This window comes from Lytechinus pictus, chromosome 7 (genome assembly GCF_037042905.1).
Source record: "Lytechinus pictus isolate F3 Inbred chromosome 7, Lp3.0, whole genome shotgun sequence".
Taxonomy (NCBI): domain Eukaryota; kingdom Metazoa; phylum Echinodermata; class Echinoidea; order Temnopleuroida; family Toxopneustidae; genus Lytechinus; species Lytechinus pictus.
In genome coordinates, this window is record NC_087251.1 from 24,884,525 (window position 1) to 24,906,897 (window position 22,373).

The 22,373-nt window shown below is 35.4% G+C and overlaps 1 protein-coding gene and 1 pseudogene across 1 annotated transcript; one reads left to right on the top strand and one right to left on the bottom strand.

The window, feature by feature from the left end:
- On the top strand, window positions 1-17,789 carry LOC129264696 (3'(2'),5'-bisphosphate nucleotidase 1-like). The gene is made up of 6 exons (XM_054902617.2): window positions 1-100; window positions 6,856-6,957; window positions 9,092-9,140; window positions 11,479-11,765; window positions 13,456-13,561; window positions 13,849-17,789. Exons 2-6 carry the CDS (start codon window positions 6,889-6,891, stop codon window positions 13,995-13,997), a joined length of 660 nt encoding a protein of 219 aa, XP_054758592.1. The 5' UTR covers window positions 1-100; window positions 6,856-6,888; the 3' UTR covers window positions 13,998-17,789.
- LOC129264695 (uncharacterized) overlaps window positions 17,633-22,373 on the bottom strand; it is an 18,929-nt pseudogene continuing 14,188 nt past the window's right edge.

The window sequence follows — 22,373 nt, forward strand, 5'->3', positions numbered from 1 at the left end:
AGAAGATGACCCACAGACAGAAGCTGATCGTAAGGCTCAGCGGTGTATTGTATCATCCCTTCAGACCCGTTTCCCTGGGATCACTGTCATTGGTGAAGAGGTGAGTTATAGTCTCCACCAGACCAGTTTCCTCCAGACTAGTCTTCTCAATAGGCCTAAGAGGTTGTTCAAACACACACGCTATCATGTATATTCTTTATTAGACCCTTCAAAATATATTATTTTTTAATTTGTATATTTCTATTTCCTCATTTTATCCCCTAAAAAGTATAAATCCTATCAAGGAATTTTAGACCTCCCAGAAGCCCACAATACAAATGAATGCACTCAATTTTTTTTTGGGGGGGATGGGAGGTTTTTTTTTCTATAATTTCTTAAAATATTTTTTCTTATAGTGGTTTTTTGTCTCACCTGCGTAGCATATGAAATGTGGACATAGGGGTAATCAAGTATCATGTACAAGTCTTAGGTCACATGATCAAGGTCGAATGTCATTTAGGGTCAATGAACGTAGTATTGTATCATTATATGAATGGTGTTTTTTGTGAATAATTATTTTATTGTAGTTTTCAAAGTAAGCACTGCTGCTATATTGAATTGCGTAATGCAGGTGAGACTGGCAGAGGCGCTCCACTTGTTTTTACAATTGTTGTAAATTTAGGCACTCAAAAAACCTATCACATCCATAATATATTTCAACCCTAAAAGCATTCCTGTTTACAAGTATATTTTGTTATTGCTGAGTAGCCCCCCCCCCCCTCTTTGGCTTAACTAAAAACTCATGATCATGATTAATACTCTAAATCAATTGTCATCAAAGTCTTTATTGCACTCAATTGATTTGTATTACTTTATATTACTTTGTATTTTGTTTTGAATGGAAATGGAATAAAGAATTGAATTGAAAAAAAATGAATTTGTTATTTCCATGAAATAATCTATTGGCCAATTCATATTTTCATTTAATTGGACAATTGTGTTTTGAATTTGGCAGCTTTTCATGGCAAGTTTTGGGTTGGCCTAGCTTTTCCAGCTAGTAGATAGTTTGCAAAGTGACTACTAGGATATTTGATTAACTAAACTAAAATCTGGATAGCTTTGTCTAGAAATTTGCTTTTTTTTCTGTTCATGCTTTTCTGGTTGTCACACAAATAAATATACTCGACATGAAAGAGAGTTTATCATAATTATAATAACCAAAGTACCCAAGTACTACCAAATTATCAAATTTGAATAGAATCCTTGAAAAAGAAAAGATGGGATTTTAGTATCCTCTTAATCATGGCAGCACAGGTCCATCTTAGGGCCTTTTCACACATGAATCTTGAATCATTGTAATGATGATTGCTATTGTAATTGTGACTGTGATTAGCGTTCGTGATTCTAATCATGTTCTAGTTTGGTTTCACACATGCCGTGTGAAAGGGCGGTAAATCACCTTATCATTGGTATAATTACATGGTTGAACATTTGTTTATTTGAGTGATTAAGATTATGAAAGACATGATTCATGAATGTGATACTCTACTCAAGATCTTTAGCTAAACAGTCTCATTTCATAAAAAGGCCTGGCTGGTCCCCAAGCAGTGACCTGTCAAAATTGGCTAGAAACTGACACTCTTATAGCTTAAAATCCTCTAGAAAGTCTCTTGCAATGTGGCCATATATGTAATTGAGCAATAAAGAAGTACTCCCCATACAAAGTTCATGCCATATCTAAATTCTTGTTTTTGTTTTTTAAAGAAATTATTTGTATATATATTCCTTTCCTATGTCCTGCTTTTTGAAATCTACAATGTGACTAGCATTTGAGAAAAAATTTAATAAGAAAAGATTTGTTTAGTCATTCAAACTCTATACATGTATTTGTGGTTTACTCTTGTTGTCCATCCAAATAGGGATCTAAATAATCAATTTGTTGATGACAAATTGGTAATTAGATCATTTTCTTCTGTATATTCAATTGAATCAAGCTCGAGTACTTATGCAGTTTACCACATCTGGAAAATTCCCTCTCATACAAGATTGCCAATTGCTGAAAGATAACGGAATGGCCGGGAATGTCGAAGCCATTTACGGGATGGAAATAGAATGTTCTTTCTCACCACTTTACAGGGTTAAAAATAACCTGCAGTGAGGCCTTGGCAGACCTTTACACATATAGATGATTGCATGAATTCAAATGAAGTTGAAGTGTGGTGGTAGGCTTGCAAACATCTCATTAGAATTTCTAGATGGGACTCCAGCAACATCCAATCAGTTTGAACCGACACATTTCTATGCGAAGCTGTGTTAAGTGTTGTATGTCAACAAACTAGGAGCATACAGATCTATACATGTACCCTCTGTACATTGGGATGTGACCATACGATTTGTACCCAATGGTGAACTGTATCGTGATATGTTTGGGTTTGTTTGGGTTACAAGTAAACAAGCTTGAAGGTTTTTTTAGGGAGATGGGTTGTTAAAGGAGAATGAAACCCTTGAAACCAGCTGAATCCATATCAAAGAGAAAAATCAAAGGAACACATTGTTCAAAGTTTGAGGAAGATTGAATGAATAATAAGAAAGTTATGAGCATTTGAATATTGAGATCACTAGTGCCATGTAGATCCTCCCATCGGCAATGCGACCAAGATCTGTGATATCACACACGTACAACTCCCTCATTACTTTAGTACTTATTTCACTTATATTCTCACTTTTATAGAGTCTATCACAAGGTGAGGTGTTCTCTTTATGAGATGACAAGTACAGAGGTTTCACAACATTATATCATTGATGAATCGTTTGTCATATGATTAGAATGAGCAAAAAGAAATATTTTGGGGTATATTTTCAGTGTCCAAATGGGAGAGTTGTACGTGTGTGACATCACAGATCTTGGTCGCATTGCCAATGGGAGGATCTCCATAGCATTAGTGATCTCGACATTCAAATGCTCATAACTCTTTTATTGCTAGTCCTATTTTACTCAAACTTTTGTTGATCTTATTTTTTTATTTTTCTGCTTTCACAAAAGCTAACTTGCTCCAAGAGTTTCATTCTCCTTTAAGATAAATTCTGTATAGCTCTACAAACTGCTCTACATGGAAAACAAAAAAGTTTAAAAGGATCATTTCAATCCCTTCGCATATCAAAATTGCATTTAGGCCTATTTGTAAAATATGATTAATGTTTTTATGAGGTATCATGTATTTTAAGTAATTACTGAGTTAATAATGGGCCTAATATTCATGACTACGCTATGTATCAGCTACATTTTAAAGTATTATTCTGCTTGTTTGATACTGTCCGTCAAGTTCACACTATTCTCTGAGGAGAGGGTAATTCCCTGTTACTTGGAGAGTTATTCTACAATCTTGTGTTGGTAGCGGAGAACTCTTTCCCCCTTCTCCTCTCAGTCGAGGGGTGCAGGGACAAAATTGGAAGGAATTGATGGAATACAATGCAGGATGGTGTTCCATTCACAGTCTTGTAAGCACAGCCATGTCCAGAGATGGAGATATAGGTGTGAACTGGGGGGCGTTTCATGAAAGAACTTGTCGGACGTTTTATCCGACAAGTCCTGTTTTATCCGACAGTTACCATAGTAATATTGCTTATCAGCCAATCAAAATCAAGGAAAGATGTCAGATCTGACAACATGTCGGACAAAAATGTTGATGAAACGCTCCCCAGATGTCTGTGTTCAGTCTTCCCCCTGGTGATGACCCTCTTAGCTGGACACGGGCTGGACATCCCCCGGTAATTTGAATGAGCATGAAGCCAAGAAATCAAATACAACAGACAAAGAACATGAATTTCATTCATTGTTGTGACATCACAATCAAATTTGATCAAGAGCAACAAAGGAATGCTCCCCATTTTTTGAGGAGAACAGTGTAGGGCTACATGTAGCCTACATACATGTAGCAGCAAGATCATTGTATTTATCATGTTTTTTGCGCACTACATATGACCAGGGCATACCCAACAATGCTACGCAGGGTAACATAAAGCACAGACATCACTGAAGAGGGCTATAGACATAGCTTTCATAGAGTTAAGATTAATCTACTTCATCTGCTCTACAAATTGGCAAACAATAATTTTCTATTCTTTTTTTATATATGAAATGAACATATTTATGAAAAATACTTCTAAAAAGAGAAACCCCATTCTCGCACCTGGTATGGCACCCGCCAATGGAAGTCCCCCCCCCCCCTCCGTTGAACAGCACCAAATACTGCACTTGAAACGCTACATCTTTTCAGGAAATTTTTGTCTTTTTACTCTTATTCCATATACATGTACTTATTGCTTACAGGAAAAAGAGATCTATAAAAGCGTCAAAAGGAGACAATGCATATGCCTACATCTATTGGTTAAAACATACTAGGTAGTTTGGATTTTTACCTCCAAGAAAATATAAAGATATCTACAAGATTTTGCAGCAGGATCAGTTGCAATTGTGCACTAATGGTACGGTATGATACTGATCAAGAATTACTATGTGACCTGCCTGGGAGAATAAACTATTTATAGATAGAGCACTCCACTAGTAAATACATGTGCATGCGTTTCATTCGCAAGCATCCATCTCCTTTTTACTGAGGTACACTACGTGTCCAGTGGGGTATAAATAGACATTCAACATCATGCATTGATCTCCCCTTATCATTTGAGATTGTGATTATGTTGTTTTATGATGTATGTGAGGATATAAAATAGAGAGATTTTAGATGAACTGTGAAGATAATTAGAAGAATAAAAGAAAAGAAAAATTATTATTGACTATATTAATTAGAGGCGTCGATCGAGGGGGGGGGGGGCAGGGGGGCAATCGCCCCACCAACAAAAATATTGGAGGGGAAGCATAGCGTTTTGCCCCCCCCCCAAAAAAAATAATTCTGTAAGTGTAAAAAGAAAATAAAGTTACACAGAAATGGGCAAATTAACCAAATAGTATAAAATTTTGTTTTTACATCTGTAGTACAATACAAAATTATGATTTTCTGCGCGCGGGAAATGATTCCATCTATCGTTGTAACTTTTACACAAGAATTTCAATATATAGGCATTCCTTTTTGCCAATGAATAAACAAGAAAATGGCAAATGCCTTTTTATAGGCTGATCCAGGTAAGTTATGTATACCTCTAAGTTGATTTTAAAAAACTACTTAAAATTCCCCTTTTCATGACAGTTTTATCATAAATTTCGGCTAGCGATTTGCGCTCATATTGTTCAAAAAATGTACGTACCCATGCATCCTATTCATTATTAAAAAAGTGATTAAAGTGTCCAGTTTTCAGGTCTTAATATCAACAAATTTCGCGCTCTCATAAGGCTTATTAGATATATAAATTAATTAATAACATGTCCATGAATTCCTAATAATTACATTACCCCTTTTTTCAGAATGGAATATTGGCAAGTTCATCTAGAATTTAGAAAGAGGAAAAGGAAGGTAGTCATTATTTTTATATTATGAGTATGACAAAATGTCCTTAAAATGTCCCGATCCTAGGTCAAAAATATTTAAAAAATTCAGCTTGCACTTCGCGCTTGCACCGTTTATTAAATGCTTACCGTAACCACTTCACATTTACCTACATGTACACAGTGCTTGAAATGATGCTTAAATTGACCCTTTTTCAGATCGGAATATCACCTTTTTTTTCAGCTTGCACTTCGCGCTCGCATTATTGATTTTCATAATAAAAGAAATGTATTTAGAATGCCCAGATTCTAGGTCTAAATCTAAAACATGCGCACGCATGTTTATTGAGATACACAGCATGTTCTTTATTTAAAACGCACTTGAATTATCCAGTTTCGCGCTCCTATTATTAATGTAGGAAAATACCCAATTATCCATCCTTTTCATGATTTACGAAACATAAAGAAGTGTCCCAGTTTTAGGTCTAAATCTCATTTTCCCTGCTCGCACTTCGCGCTCGCATAAATTGTTTTGTTATATACCTATCCCGTTCATGATTACAAAAAGTGGCTAGAATGACCAGTTCTTAGGTCGGGGTGGCAAAAATTTTCAGCTTGCGCTTCGCTCTCGCAGTAATAATTATTTAATTTTATACGCATTTTGTTCAGGATCACAAACATTGCTCAAAATGTTTAGTATTATATATATTTGCATATGTATGTGCAAGTTTTGTGTGATCGAGTGCCTATGGAATGTTGATTCATGATTTTGTCCCCCCCCCCCCCCCATCTGAAAAAATAGATCGACGCCCCTGATATTAATTATGTCCAATACTTGGGAAATAGGATACTAGTAAGGATGATATTATCCCATTAATTTACCACATCACAATGAACTAACCAAAGTTTTAATTTGATATTCACACTGGGATATTAAATGTAAAACATTGGTACAATTCTGATTTCTGAATCTTGGTCTGACTGTCATCCGATTGTTATATTTCTTTTTTCTTTTTGCATATAGATAGCATCCTTATAAGGTTTCTCTTTCATCTTGTAAAAAATAAACATATAAAAGTGGTAATTGTGTATTTGGTACTTGACTTAACTTTTAAGTTGTTGAAGAATTTTATGAAATGCATGATAATTTTTTTTTACTATGTGAAGTAATAATCTATTAATATTTGTGATTAGTGATTATTAATATGCCATTATGGTCTGTGTTGAACTTGAGTATAACAGCCATTTGGGGTTTTATTGGACTTGGTACATATGTACATTCTTTTAACTTGTAATAATGTAGATTTATTAACCTTGCAAAATTATGTGTATCATATTGTATGAATTTGTATCACATTGTATAGTATCAATTTTGTATACCACTAATAGAGGAAATGCTTAAATTGCCCCATTTTCTTTCTATTATTATTCAGGATCTGATTGAGAGTGCAACAGACTTGATAGAGATGGGAGATTCAGAAGATGTACTCGGTAAAGCTTGTCCCGATAGTCTCAAGTCAGTCTCACTGGCAGATGTAAGTACTAAATCATTGATTGTTTTGATTCTTGAACCTGTTGCATACTGGAACCAGGTGGTCCCTGTAGCAAGGGTATGGGAATGACAGAATTTAGTATTAAAAAGGACAAGTCCACCCCCGGGGGCCACTTACATAGACGAGTGGATATCATGCGCGACCAAAAAAACATGTAAAAAGGATGTCTTTTTCAAAATAGGGCACGTTACGTATGTAACGTAATAAGGGTGTCAAAAACACTAAAATAATGAAAAAAGGGTATCTATTTTCGCTGGGAAGGCTACATGTTATGGGTCAAATTTGTGAGGGTATAAAAAATTAAGACTATTTTGTTTTCTAAAGGATGTACTTTTTGCACCAAGAGTCAACACTACGTGTTTAGAGTACGACTTGCGTGAGGTGTGGCTGTACTAAACCCAATGATGTAGGTTAAGGTAAAACCGACGACCGACGTTCGTGACATAACAATTGAAATATCGCTGTACTTGTTTAGGGGTTCAATTCATGAAATACTTGCCAATAGTATCGTTTTGTTTCCAATACTTATTAAGGGTAGGGTTTCACACGCCAATACTTGTTAAGGGGTGCATTTTCAGAATATGGAAAATACATGTTTAGGGTGCTTTTCGAGACCCCATGGTCGCGCATGGTATTCACTCGTCAATGGAAGTGGCCCCTCCGGGGTCCACCCCAACAAAAAGTTGATTTGAATAAAAAGAGAAAAATCCAACAAGCACAACACTGAAAATTTCATCAAAATCGGATGTAAAATAAAAAAGTTATGACATTTTAAAGTTTTGCTTAATTTTCACTAAGTTTCAAGTTCAAGTACTAAACAGTTATATGCACATCCTGGTCAATATGCAAATGAGGAGACTGCTGATGTCATCCACTCACTATTTCTTATGTATTTTATTATACGAAATATGGAATACTCCAATTTCCTCCACGTTGTCACATGGAACAAAGTTTTATTCCACCTTGAACATGTGGTATTACCATTGTTTAAACATTTTATGGTTTAGTCAAGTTGATCATTATTTTCAAAGCTGTAAAAAATGACATATTGTATAATTCAAACAATAAAAAACAAAAGAAATAGTGAGTGAGGGACATCATCATCTGTCTCTTTTGTTTTTCACTGAGTTGTGCATATCACTGTTTTGTGAAAAATAAGCGAAACTTTAAAATGTCATAACTTTCTTGTTTTACATCCGATTTTGATAAAATTTTCATCGCAATGCTAGTTTGATTTTTCTCTTTTTATTCAGATCAATCATTTCTGGGGCGGACTTGACCTTTAAAAAGATTAAGTGGGTTTCACAATCCCAGGGAGCTACTTGACTTATAACATGATACCTATGTGCCACATCAAAGTCGAAAATAGGGGGCTCTGGAACGGCTCGAGGATCAACAATTGCTAATAATACAATGCTCTGGAAGTGTATATAGTCAATTGATTTGCGTGTTTCGGAGAGTTGTATGAATATGCATGAAATTGGTCATAACTTTTCTGTGCGATGGACCAATCAGCTTTCTCTGAATCGCTGTGCAGAGTTTTGGCTGTCTGTTAAACGCAATTCCCCACTGTGCTGCGCTGAATATGAGCGGGCACTGGAACGAGAAAACAGCGAAATTGGGGGTCTTTGGAACGGAAAAAATAGGAATATCTATGACTTTCTAAATTGGTGATGTTCTGGAACGGAAATTAAGGTTGGAAACGGGGGTCTCGACCGCAGCACATACGTGTCAGACATTTCCACTAAGTAACCCCCCCCCCCCGGTTCACAATAACCGTTTAACTCTGCCCTAAAATTATGGGAAGCAGGAAATTTCAAAATATTGTTCATATTGGATGTTTCTTTTGTCTTATTTTTCTCCTTCCTCATGCTTTTAATGATGAAGAAAAGTATGTTTATGCATGGGCCGTTTACTTTCATTGTATGACGTTGGTCTGCGTCGGCCACTGGTAGCGATAGTGGTGGTTGTGGTGTGTTGACGGTAGTAGCAGCAGCAGTAAATAGTTGCAAACTCAGCAATATCATTTTCTTTCAGTATTATTTGTTACTGATAATTTTAGTGCTACGATACTCAATACTCTATTTCATAATGACATTTTCTTTTTACTCTACAGATTGTGGTATGGGTAGACCCTGTAGATGGAACCAAAGAATACACACAAGGTAAAGATACATTGAATATTCTCCATCCACCATCATAACAGAAGGTTTTTTTTTTTTATTACTGCAAAATAATCCCTAAAAAATGTAATTTTCTCTGATTCATATTCTCTTTGATATTCTGACTGTATGCAGTCCACTTTTTTTTTGGTCAGGGAAGGTGCTGAATGCAAATTTTCGTAAATCATTGAGTTTTTGTCTCACCTGCATAGCAGAGTGAGACTATAGGCGCCGCTTTTCCGACGGCGGCGGCGTCGGCGACGGCGGCGTCAACACCAAATCTTAACCTGAGGTTAAGTTTTTGAAATGACAGCATAACTTAGAAAGTATATGGACCTAGTTCATGAAACTTGGCCATAAGGTTAATCAAGTATTACTGAACATCCTGCCTGAGTTTCATGTCACATGACCAAGGTCAAAGGTCATTTAGGGTCAATGAACTTAGACCATGTTGGGGGAATCAACATCAAAATCTTAACCTAAGGTTAAGTTTTTGAAATGTCATCATAACTTAGAAAATATATGGACCTAGTTCATGAAACTTATACATAAGGTTAATCAAGTATCACTGAACATCCTGCATGAGTTTCACGTCACATGACCAAGGTCAAAGGTCATTTAGGGTCAATGAACTTTGGCCGAATTGGGGGTATCTGTTGAATTACCATCATAACTTTGAAAGTTTATGGATCTGATTCATGAAACTTGGACATAATAGTAATCAAGTATTACTGAACATCCTGTGCAAGTTTCAGGTCACATGATCAAGGTCAAAGGTCATTTAGGGTCAATGAACTTTGGCCAAATTGGGGTATTTGTTGAATTACAGCCATAAATTTGAATGTGTGTTGGTCTAGTTCATAAAACTTGGACATAATAGTAATCAAGTATCACTGAACATCCTGTGCGAGTTACAGGTCACATGATCAAGGTCAAAGGTCATGTAAGGTCAAAGAACTTTGGCCACGTTGGGGGTATTTGTTGAATTGCCATCATATCTCTATAAGTGTATTGGTCTAGTTCATAAAACGTGGAAATAAGAGTAACCAAGTATCACTGAACATCTTGTGCGAGTTATAGTAGTTTTCAAAATCAGCACTGCTGCTATATTGAATCGCATGATGCAGGTGAGACGGCCAGAGGCATTCCACTTGTTTTAAAATTGATGCCATGATGCGGGGGCTTGCCCTTTGCATTGCTCTCACTGTGTAAGACATGGTTCTGTAATGAGTCATTGACTTCTAGCATGTGTGTCTTTGTGTGAAAAACAGCTTTATTGTGATCTTTTCTTGAAAATCCTGTAGAATCTTAAAAAGATTGTTTCAGTTTCTATAAAGAATAATCCCTTTTAATATAGCCATAAACTGATAATTGCAACTCATTTCTTTTTATTTGGTCTATTGAAGTTTATTAAAAACACACAAATAGCATGCACTTATATCCACTTTCTATTGACAGTTCATTTGAAAGGAAAGTCCTATCAAATGCTTGAATGTCAAGAAATGCAATCATAATTGGATCTGTAGTAAGGAATCAGGCTGTCTTTGTCATCAAGTTCTGGGGAGCCTTTCATGGAGTGACTTGTGTGTGATTTTCATTGACTGCAAATCCTTGCATCTGATTGGTCGAGAGCAAATTAGTCAGTGAAAATCAACAATAAAACTCGTCATGAAATGCGCCCCTGGTTTTGATGCAGTTCGTAGTATATATCCCAAGCACATTCAACGTTACTGTTTGATATGTGAAAGTTCTAAATGAATATGCAGATTTGAACAATCATGACAAAAATAATAAAGTTATAGAATTTTCATGTTTGTAATATTTTGTGAAACTATGGTTTGGACATATCTTCTTGTGGTGTTGCAGATTTCTAAGCCCATGATGATCTGAGCTCAAAATTTATCTTCTAAAAAAGTTCATTATTAGATCTATATCATTTAATATTACCCTATTCATTGTATATGAGTAAGTTAGGGTTACGATTTTGAATCAATCTAAAAGATTTTTTTAATTTCTTGGAAAAGGAAATTGAAATAAAATTTAATTTGTGTAATAAAATACATACATTACACAAGAAGTTAGCCTTTTTCATCATCCCACCTCTTTGTATACAGTGTCATTGACACGTTCACTGATTGGGCAACTAGATGGCGAAGCTCTATGAAATCATGGATTGGATAATATGGAATGATGCATTCTTCAATATATCATAACTTTGTTAGTTTTTCGGATTATCTTATTTCTTTAATTGTACTGTGTTTAATTATTTCAATGTAGATTCATTTCTACTTAATATCAAGTCTTTATTTATTAATTATTGAATATGTATTGTGTGTTATAGGATTCCTTGACCATGTGACAGTACTGATCGGTGTGGCCGTGAATGGAGAGTCAATAGGGGGCGTCATTCACCAACCATACTACAACTACCAGGTGCCTGATGCCAAAATGGGGCGCACCATGTGGGGCGTGGTCGGACTAGGATGCTTTGGCTTCACCCATAAAGAGTTACCAGAATCCCAGAGGGTGATCACCACGACAAGATCTCACGGCACACAGGCCGTGCAGGATACCATTGATGCTATGTGTCCTACACAGATCTTGAGAGTTGGTGGTGCAGGCCATAAGGTACATATCTTTTACTGCTTTCACATCAAGGTACGGTCGCTGGGTACGGTTACAGCGACCATACCCAGCGACCACTCGAACATGTTTTCACACTGCCGTTAAAATTTGAGGCCCAAAGCGATCGGTTGCTGTAAGTTTGTGCACATCATGATCTGCGCATATTTTACGCTATGCACATTAACGTTACAAAGGATGAAAAGGGCATTTCGATCGGTCACTGAGTACGATGTGATTTCACATCAAGCTTGCATCGGTCGAGATTGGTCAATGAAGTACCTCTCCGACCGTACTGAGCAACATATCGAGCAACATATCGTTTTTGACCAAAACGATCGGTCGCTGATTACGATGACATGCTTTCACATCATGATTTCATCAGTCGCTGCTTCTTTCTTTTTTTTTTTGACTGGTGGCAGCCAAGGATATTTTGGTGAAGACAAGTGAACCACCAAAATAAAGAAATACATATGACATTCAGTGTTGCCAAAGACTAGGAATATCAACCACTTCAAGGCCTATATTTCCTTATCTAGATCTATATATCGAAACTTCATAGCAGTACTGGTGTACTTGGTTTGTGAATATGCATCATATGAAAGTTCTGTAATATAGATCTAGGGCCTGTTGCAGAAAGGGTTGCGTTTAAACGCAAGTCAAAATATCAAGCGTAAGTCCCAAATGCGTGCTGTTGATTGGTTGAAAATCAAGTTGCGCATGATTTTTAGAGTTGCGATTGATTGCAACTCTTCTGCAACGGGCCCCTTGACAAGGAAATAAAGGCCTGAAAGTGGTTCATTCATAGTCTTTGGTGACACTGAATTTCTTATGGTTTTCTTTATTTTAGCAGTCAAATGGTCTGGAAGAAAATTGCATTTGTGACCGACGGCATCTGGCAGACACTGTTGGACCAACTCAGGCCTAATGTCAACAATCAATGCAATTTTGAATGGAAAGAAAAAACAAAAGAACTGCCAGGTTTGCCAGAAAAAAAGTCACAATTCATTGTCTCAACCATCTTTGGGCCTGTAGCCTTTTGTTGGGACAGGAACATAGATGGTTTGGCTTTGCACTGCATCTGTTCTTTGTGGCCAGAAATACTTTTTCTTGAATATGCAAGCTGGTTTGTTAAACTAGGAAGATTGATTTGAAGATATCTTTTACCTTTTTAGATCGTTTCCTTGCTCAAAACACTTCATAGAGCGCCATTGTGCCCCCCCCCCCCACTCACACACACTGATGCCATCGTGATGATATCTGCTTTACATGGAGCTGTGAAAGATGAATGATCAATCTATTGAATGAATCATTTCATCTTTCACCGAATGAAATATTCCATCCATTGCACCAATGAAAAAAAAATTGTTTTATAAGACACCTTAAAATAATCCTTGCTACTATCAATTTGGTGCTTAAGTGCATGTAGCTGATCAAGCGCAGTCTGTTGATTGTTGTATACATGCATAACAGTAATACTCGCCAGTGGTCTTGGCGTGCGCATGCAATGGACAAAATCGTAATGGATCCAAAATTACACAATGAATGGATCCAAAAATGCAGGAATGATCGTCTCATTGCAAAATGGCCTTAATGATTGATATCAAGCAACATATAACAAACCATATACAAAAAGATGTAAGGATGGATTTCCTTGTTTAAGAGTTTCATTTATTGATCTCTCAATTCTTGCTAGGTGTTGCTCTGTCTTGAAGGTACAGCCAGTGCGTACATCTTTGCTAGTCCTGGATGTAAGAAGTGGGATACCTGCGCACCAGAGGCTCTCCTTAAAGCTGCAGGAGGTATGACCCCCTTTTATTCAATTCAATTCTTTTTATGTTTTCACCAAGTGATATCTTAATTCACTGAATATTTGAATATTCAGTGAATATTTTCAATGTGACTGACATTATCAAAATAAATTATAATGAAAGACACATTTTAAAACCCCTGTAATTCTGACAAATGTTAATATGTCTCCATCCACCGTACGTACAGTTATTTGAAAGAATGAGGTGCTTTGTTTCTCCATATCTGAACGAGACCTTGTAGTATGCAAATAACAATCTAATAAATCTTGTTAACACAGGTACATTGACCGATGTCCATGGCAACAGATACCGCTACGAAAAAGACATCAAGAGGATGAACACTGGGGGCGTCATCGCCGCATATCGATTTCACGACTTTTACCTCTCCAAAGTACCGCAGTCAATAAAAGACGCTCTGCCAGCATGACGAACGCTAACTGCTTTGAGAAGGGAGTGAGAGCGAGAGAGAAGGGCCAATGAAAACAACCAAATTACAGTTGAAATCAAGCTTTATTGATAGAGATAGTAGATGTTCTTGGATAAGTATATAATGGATTGGGAAGAGGGCAAACGTGTGAGGTATCGGGAATTTCAAGGACAGTGTTGGTGAAGAATTTGAATGTGAGAGCACATGAGCATTTCAGTGGTCTGTTGCTCAGATTACTCTGCTTTTAACTCTTTCTAGCTTAAAAATTTAGATCCAACATTAAGAGAAGACCATAGCACAGCACTTGAAATTTCTTTCATGAAAAGGGCATGAGGCAAACAAAATATTTTAAAAAATCATATTTTGTGTTAAATCATTATTTTGATAGAAGTATATTATGACTTTGCAGTGCAAAACACCAAAACTAGAAATTCCCATTGCAGCTTGTTTTTCACATTGATTATGAAATATACATGCTATTGCCAATGTAAGTTACTTGAAAAATTGAGAGATTTATAGCATTGAAAAATGAGGAGACAGCTGTATAATTGAAAGTGTGTGTATGAGAGAGAGAAAAGAGAGATATAGAAAGGGTCTAGATCACTATGGTTGAGGTGGTAATGGTAAGCTTATGTAGTCTATACATTTTGTGGCTGTAAATGAAGAGAAGTGAAGTAATATTGTCTCCACTCATTTCTAAAGCTGTTTAATATTTGATGGGGGAAAATTGAAATATAGATGTTGAAGGGATACTCAAGTATGGAATGTCTAACTAGTACTGTAATCAAGCATATACAAATTAATTTTTTACTGTATGTACTTTCAAGAAAAAGTGTATTTTAAGATTATATGATGTATAAATGATTAACGGCATTGACATATAAAAATGCTAATGAGCTATTTTTGTAGATGTGGTCATGTTTCCATGGCAACCGCAACTTTAATTGTGAATGTCATGTGAAAAAAAATTGAATATTTCATTGCAGTATTATTTGAGTAGCTTTCAAATTGAGCCTCCAACCGGAGATTCGTCATTTATCGCTTTAAGATTAAAAAAAAAAACAGTGCTTTTTGGCGCTAAGACATCAAGTTAGAGCAGTGTACTTTTGTAAACAATTTTTATGCAATTTAGAACAATGCTTTAATGTCTTGATTTGACTGATGTATTAACATTGTTTTGTCGGAAACAAGAAACACTATTAATGTTTGTGCAAAGCTAGCATACATGTGTACTGCATTTGTAATTTTGATCTTATGGGTGCCATACAAAAGTTATTATGGTGCCTAGTTATAACATGAAAACAAGGAGGGGAGATGCACTTAAAGTTTGCTGTGCATTGCATTTCTGTGATGCAATGCTTTGAAATTAAAGAATGATTAAATCACCTTGCACTATATTCATGGAAGAAAATATACAAATAATCGGTATGTTGTGTGATGTTTTAAAAACACTTGAGTGTTGTGGTTGAAAGTATGTCATAGTTTTTTTATTTGAACAAATTTGTTTGTTAGATCAATATGTGTGTTACAAATAAGAGGTCATCGCCTCATCTTTTCTTATATATACACGTTGTTCACCATAACATTTTTGGGGAGGGAGGAAACATGTAATATTAAAGCAGTAAAACCACAGAGTAATACATTTGCTGTTCAAATGTGTTTAAGCCTGTCTTTACTCTAAAAAGTATCGCGACTAAAGAAAGTCTAGTCTTTATTTTAAATACTGTCAACTTAAAAGACAAAGTAACGTAAGGAACAATCTTCACTAATTACAAAAGGGCTTGTCGATATTGTAGAATTTCCAAGATGTTGTCATTGAAACTTGAATAGTGATCAAGTTGTTTGGAAAATGTTTAACATTTCATAGAACAAAGGTATATTTGAAAGTAAAATTACTGAAAATGGAACTACACTTTAAATATTCCTCCTTTCATGCAATCATGATCTTGTTACATTGTCTCTTGCATGCAACCACATAATTTACATCAAAATCAACGGGCATTAGAATAGGTAATTTTTTTTTTATTCTGAAGTATGAATCGCGATGATACAAACAATAATTGCAAGGCCAGTCTATCGTAGTTGTAATGCATTTGTCATTAATTTATGAAAAATTCATTTGTTTAATGAATTCTGTGAAAAGGTAAGAAATGAAAGTTGTGCACTTTGATCACTTCTAGAGTGTGTGAGTATAGTATATGTGACTTTGATTGTATGCCATATGGGTTGACATTTATATCAATTATTAATTTCATCATTCTGCTCGTTTTTATTACAAAATAATCATTTTGTAAGGTCCAAATTTTCATGCACAGTGATTCATACTGCCCAATTGTATTGAGGAATTCTTTATAGATGTTGCAAAGTAAAAAATCATTTCATATATCTAAATATGATCTTATGAGTAGTGAAGTCTGGGTATGCATCCATTTGCATTCTTGTTTGTCAATGATTGTGGATTATTTTGTTGAGGGAACAGATAATCATATAACACTTATTGAAATTTGTTGAACAGTGATTACCAAAGGAAATAAGGAATGATGTTGATCGCCCAAGAGAGGAATAATCATGTAATTTGTTTTTGTCAGAAACAAAGTCTTAAACTTTGAAGCATTGTGAAATCTTTGCCTAAAATTGAAGATTTATTTGGTGTGGGACATGTGTCAGAATTTTGAAAGGAGTATGATTACAGAAAACATGAAATTGGCAACGTGAGAAGACCGAGGAGTAGGACTTGAGTGATGAATTCACTGTTGTTAACCAAGGGTTTATTTTTCACAAACATTCCAACAACTTCTTCCAATATAAACATGCACACTCATGGAATCCACTCAAGAACCGTAATGTGTATTAATTGTTTCATTGGTAGCAGAGTTCTTTGTCTGGTCCATTGTTCAACTACATCTGTGATCTGTGTGGTTTCTAGTGAATGATTACTTGCTTGCTTCAATGCAAACAAGGTTGTTTTTAGAGCCATACCTATTGTTATTATCATGCTGCAGGGGTGGATCACAATGTTAACATTGAAGCCAAATAAAAATATAAAATCTATGTTTTTTGTGTCTGAACTCGATGTCATAAAAAGGCCTTCATCAGTATGATTAATAAGAAAAAATTCTGCTTGCCATCCTAATAAACTAATCTTCAATCAAATTGTATTATAATTTGTAAGAGTTGAAAACTCAATTTTCCAGGATTTATATTAATCAGTCTTTGATTTCAGGCATCGTTGGTGTAACAAATAATTAGAGTATGTATGGGTAAACTAAAAGTGAAGGGGGGAAAGTAGTTTGCAGAGCTAATCCACTCATCCTTGTTACATTGACTAGTTTATTATGCGGCTTATTGATTTCTTCCACTCTCACCATTGCTTTACTCCCGATGGTCGTGAGTTTCTAATTGTTTTGTTTTAGATTCTTTTGGTTCTACGGAATTCAAGTCTACTCCTTGCTCCGCCTCGTAATGTGAGGGAACACACAACATACAGTACCAATTGAAATTCCTTGTGATCACTAACAACTTTATTGGCAGAGTAATGTACTCGCTGTGTAAGTGATTGCAAAGACTTTCAGGAGCATCTTTTTTTTTGTCATATCTGAGTGAAACAGTTGTAAAAATAACATTGACTATTGATGTATAGTAATTTGCAAAGTTTTAATATTTGTTTTACAATTTGTAATTTGAATTATACCACTGAAACAAAGAATATTTTGATGTTTACAAAAGAAAGACATGTATATTACTAGCTGTGCATACAGAGAATACTAATAAAGTAAAGTATATCATACATAATTAATGAGGTATGTATCTTTTTTATATAATAATGTTGCGCTGACAACACCAAACACTAAGTGAAACAAATCATTTACTCTACAAAAGTAGGAAAACACAACAATACATGTATTTCACAAATTTCAAATTCAAATTTTAATTAAAATTTCAGTTTTAGCAAGAGGTTTCATCAAAGTCACAACACTATCGTTTCAATGAAATGGGAAGCTACCATCACTGCAAACTCTGAATGACAGGGATGGCTAGGGAAAAAAAAGCCACAAAGCAGTATGGAATAATTTTGAACTCGTAACATGGTTTAACTTATGATGCACTTTCACAAAAACACAAAACAAAGAATAAAACAAGATTTTATCAGTCAGCAAATATGTAAAGTCATTTTTCTCAAATTCAATGTAGCCAAATTTTCAAACCAAAGCATGTTATTTAGTAATACATGCTTGTAGTTTTGCTAGACCAAAAGTCTCTGTAAATTGGTTGTTCCGCTGACCTATGTTGGCCCCAATGGGGACGACAGTAAAATGTCAGAAATTGTTAATATATCAAAATTGTTGAATAAATCCCCAGAAACTATGGTTATTCCTGTCTATAGTTTTGCATACCATCACCAAATGGGAGAAAATGAAAATACTAGGAGCAGATGCAAGTAGACTTTCTTCCATCTAGCTCATTAATTGGATGCTTCTTTTCTTATGTGTTACAAGATGTATCTGATAAACAATACAAAACCATTCACTGACAGGTCTTTTTTTTTCTTATCTTGGAAACCCCTCGGGAGTATTAAAGTGTTTTGAAACCAAACAGGTCTTCTTAAAGTGAATTCTCCCATGGCAATGTAGCTGTAAATTTATGGGAAAACATACCAAGCAACATCTATGAGGTGTTCAGTAAAAAAAAAAATATTTTAGAGCTATCTAGACCAATTTCATAAAACTAATTTCATCTGGCAGGAGATCAATTATTTGTGAATTAACAAAAATAAAGAGCAATGTCACACATCCCAACTATGAAAACCACCAAATGATATAGGGACAGAAAATTTAGAAAAATTCTGATACAAATATTCATGATTTTAGTATCCATATGAATCTATAGTTTCTGTGAGTTTTCAAGTATGTAAAAACTTTTTTTTGCTTTCCCTAAGAAATCATTGGCCCATATTAAATCTATGTTCCGAGATCATGGTTTATGCAGATTTCAAGCTGTTAATTCTGTTTTATTAGGTGTGTATAGTAGGAAAATATCCAGAAGTGGATGTCAACATTTGCAGCAGGACATTAAATCTAACATTACAGCATAAATGAGGCTCCCACATAAACCGTGGGTTCATTTAACGGTGCAAAACTGTGTACTCATTCATAATGCAACAAAAGAAACTAGCATGAACTTAGTGTCCCGTGGCAAAAACACATTCTTTACTGGACACTTTCTCATTGTATAAGCTAGATTACAGATACATGTGGTTATTGCAAGAAATCTGATTAAACTATGGTTCAGACCATGGATTAAAAAAATCTGAATATTAAGTTTGCAGGTATACCAAGGCATCTGATGGACATGAAAAAGTGGAAAATGGTTACCATGTTTCCAATAATGTTGTACATGTTCATTCCATATTAAACTTGATTTTATGCATGAAGACTCCAGGCATGTGCACATGGCCCATTATATGTACAATTACTGTTGACAGTTTTTGCAATTATGATCATACATACATACACCTTCAATTAATTATCTGTGCAAACAACGAATGAACATAAATAATTTGTGTGAATAAATAATTCTTTCTATCTATATGAAAAACATGTACACCAAGTACTAACACAAGTACTAACAACGAACAGCTTTACAAATATTCAAATGCAAGAAAATTTAGACAAAAAATAGTTACCTTTAATATATGTAATATAACCTTCTCCTCCTATGACCAACTGCTGTAAAATTTCTTTGATATTTTTAAGATACATCAGTTAATGTCATGGGCCAGTAAGGAGAGAAAAGGTGAAAGTTTTTTTTAATTCATGACCCAATACTAGGGTATTTTGTCACTTTTTACAGAGATCAGAAAAAAGGGCCCCATCAATGACATACTATACAGTCAATATTCACAAATAATCATAACATTATGAACATAGTTTGCTCTGGACTTGCAGTTACAATTAATTGTACAATCGTTTAAAAGACAGTCGTCAAGAACGGGGCTCTTGTTAACCCATGGATCTGCAAGAGACGGACAATAAGCGTGAGCCTTCATTTGATGCAATGACGGTGCTTTCTGATGTGCATCTAGATGAGAACATCCAGGTGTTTTGACAATAGCGATTACCGAGGTATATCTCATCATTTACAAAGGAAAAGTATTTCTGATGTTGGGTTTTTGTTGGCTGATGTCATGTATCATGGTATGCCTTTCAATTCATGATTCATATTTGGAGCAGCAAAACAGCTTTTTCTGATAAAAAAATTATTATTTTGGATTTCCAAACTTCAGCACATGCATAGTGACCTAAATAACAGTGAGAGTTATGTGCCAAGTATCTTATCCCCAAAAAATCACAATATCAGCTCTACCTTGAAATTACATTTTCCAAAATAAAAGTCATGGTTCTAAGATTACTAATTGTACACCAATACTGCACACTGATTTCTCTGGATATAGTGATATACTATCTTTTCCTCATACGGTTTGTGCAATATCACTGTCTAATCACAGAGTGCATTTTTCGTCCCATGGCCTAATTGATGGCAACCATCATAGAATCAAAGTTCACAAGTATGAAGAGAATGCTATTAATGGCGATCACATATTAGTGAACTCATTAGCTAACGGATGAATGTCCATCTCTTTGTAGGTCCATGGTTCACCCACAGGGATCAAAGTAATTGTCTTGGCAGCCCACCTGAACTGCCTTGCTCTCCTCGAGTGTCTGCTAATATCGGCAATGGTTCTAGGGAGATTTTTTTCAACAATTCCCCTGCCCTCCTGATGTGGGCTTCCTGCGAGGGCTGCCAAAGAAGGCTACAACATGAATTTTGCTGTGATTAATTTCTACTTGCACTTGGATCAAAATGTCAATTCTTACAAACTGCATTTCAACTTTCATTTAAGGTACAGAACCCCCTCCCCCCAAAAAAAACAGTACTGGTAGGCAGGATCTCTGCTCTCGGTGAATAAGCTTGGCAAATGATTTGATGCAGCCGTTCCATTGATTCATCCATGTACAATTCAGCTTGACCAACAGTTTGATTCAACTTCATTTCTTTATCCAGAAAATGAAGCTTCTTTCGAGTTATCGTCATGTTTTCTGCTTCCCCTTTCTTGCAGCTTGCCGCGAATGGCCAGACATCCCACGATCAAGGTCAGGCAGACGCGGAGTCCTGCTGCTCCGTGTTGTAACCTTTGACCCAAGGTCATCCAACAAACTCTTGACTTCGTATCTCTTTTTGGATGAGCGGGAACGCTTACGAACATGGCCATCACGTTTACCAGAGCTGAGAGACTTCTTTTGTCTTCTTTTGCCATTGTCCGAGGTGGGGATTGGAGATTCCATACAGGTTCTGAAAGCATAAATATGTTATACATACATGTATATGAGGAAATCTATGAAAACCAACATGCACATATTTTACAATTCATTGTATAATGGTAATGAACATCCAGTCTTAAATGCTAGGACTCTTGAAATATCTTCCACTTATTAATCTAGCAACATGTGCTTAGGTGACTATAAAGGTAATTTCAAATGGAAATTAATGTTTAATGTATGAATATCAAAATACAGTGTGTCCCACAAAAAAGGAAACCGATTACAGGGATAGATTTCACAATTATTACACGTTTTTACTATATATTTTTGGTAAGAGTGGAATCTCGCATTTGATATGAGACCAAAGGCTGAGCAAACCGTAATGTGTGGCAGAGTACAAACAATTAATATTCAGGCATATCAGAAACAATTTGCGCAGAAATTCAGAATGATTCTGAATCCACTACAATTTCAGAGATAAGTGACAGCAACTAGTTTTTCTACTCAACCCGATTTCAACATTAAAATGTCATATTTGCCTTGCCCATTAATGTGTGAAGTATTTGTCTCATATTTGTTATCAAAGTATATAGAGGAATAACTGAACTTTATAATGTAAATGAAATATCATAATTTGATTGAATTTGAAGGAGAAAGACATGGGAATCCCAGTTTACTTTTCCTGGGATGCAATTCATATTCAAGCTATTTTATTAATTGCACTTTTGTAGACAACATATTGAATGATCTAAAAAAAAAAAAAATTATTTCAGGACATATCGTCAGTGATTTTACGAACCAGCTCAAACCTTATTTTCAGTCAAATTTTCAAAATAATATATTTTTGCATACCGTATTCTGAAAGCCTGTGATACGCTCTATTGAAATTTCAGATCAATATTTGTAATATTTAAAGGATAAGAGCATATTTAAATTTCTTACTAACCGGCTCAAACCTCTCCTCTGATTTTACAAAGCAGTCTAAACCATTCTTTGTGTACTATAAAGTCTCTGGAATGGAGCGCAGAGGTAAAAAACCCAACCTAGATGTTGCACG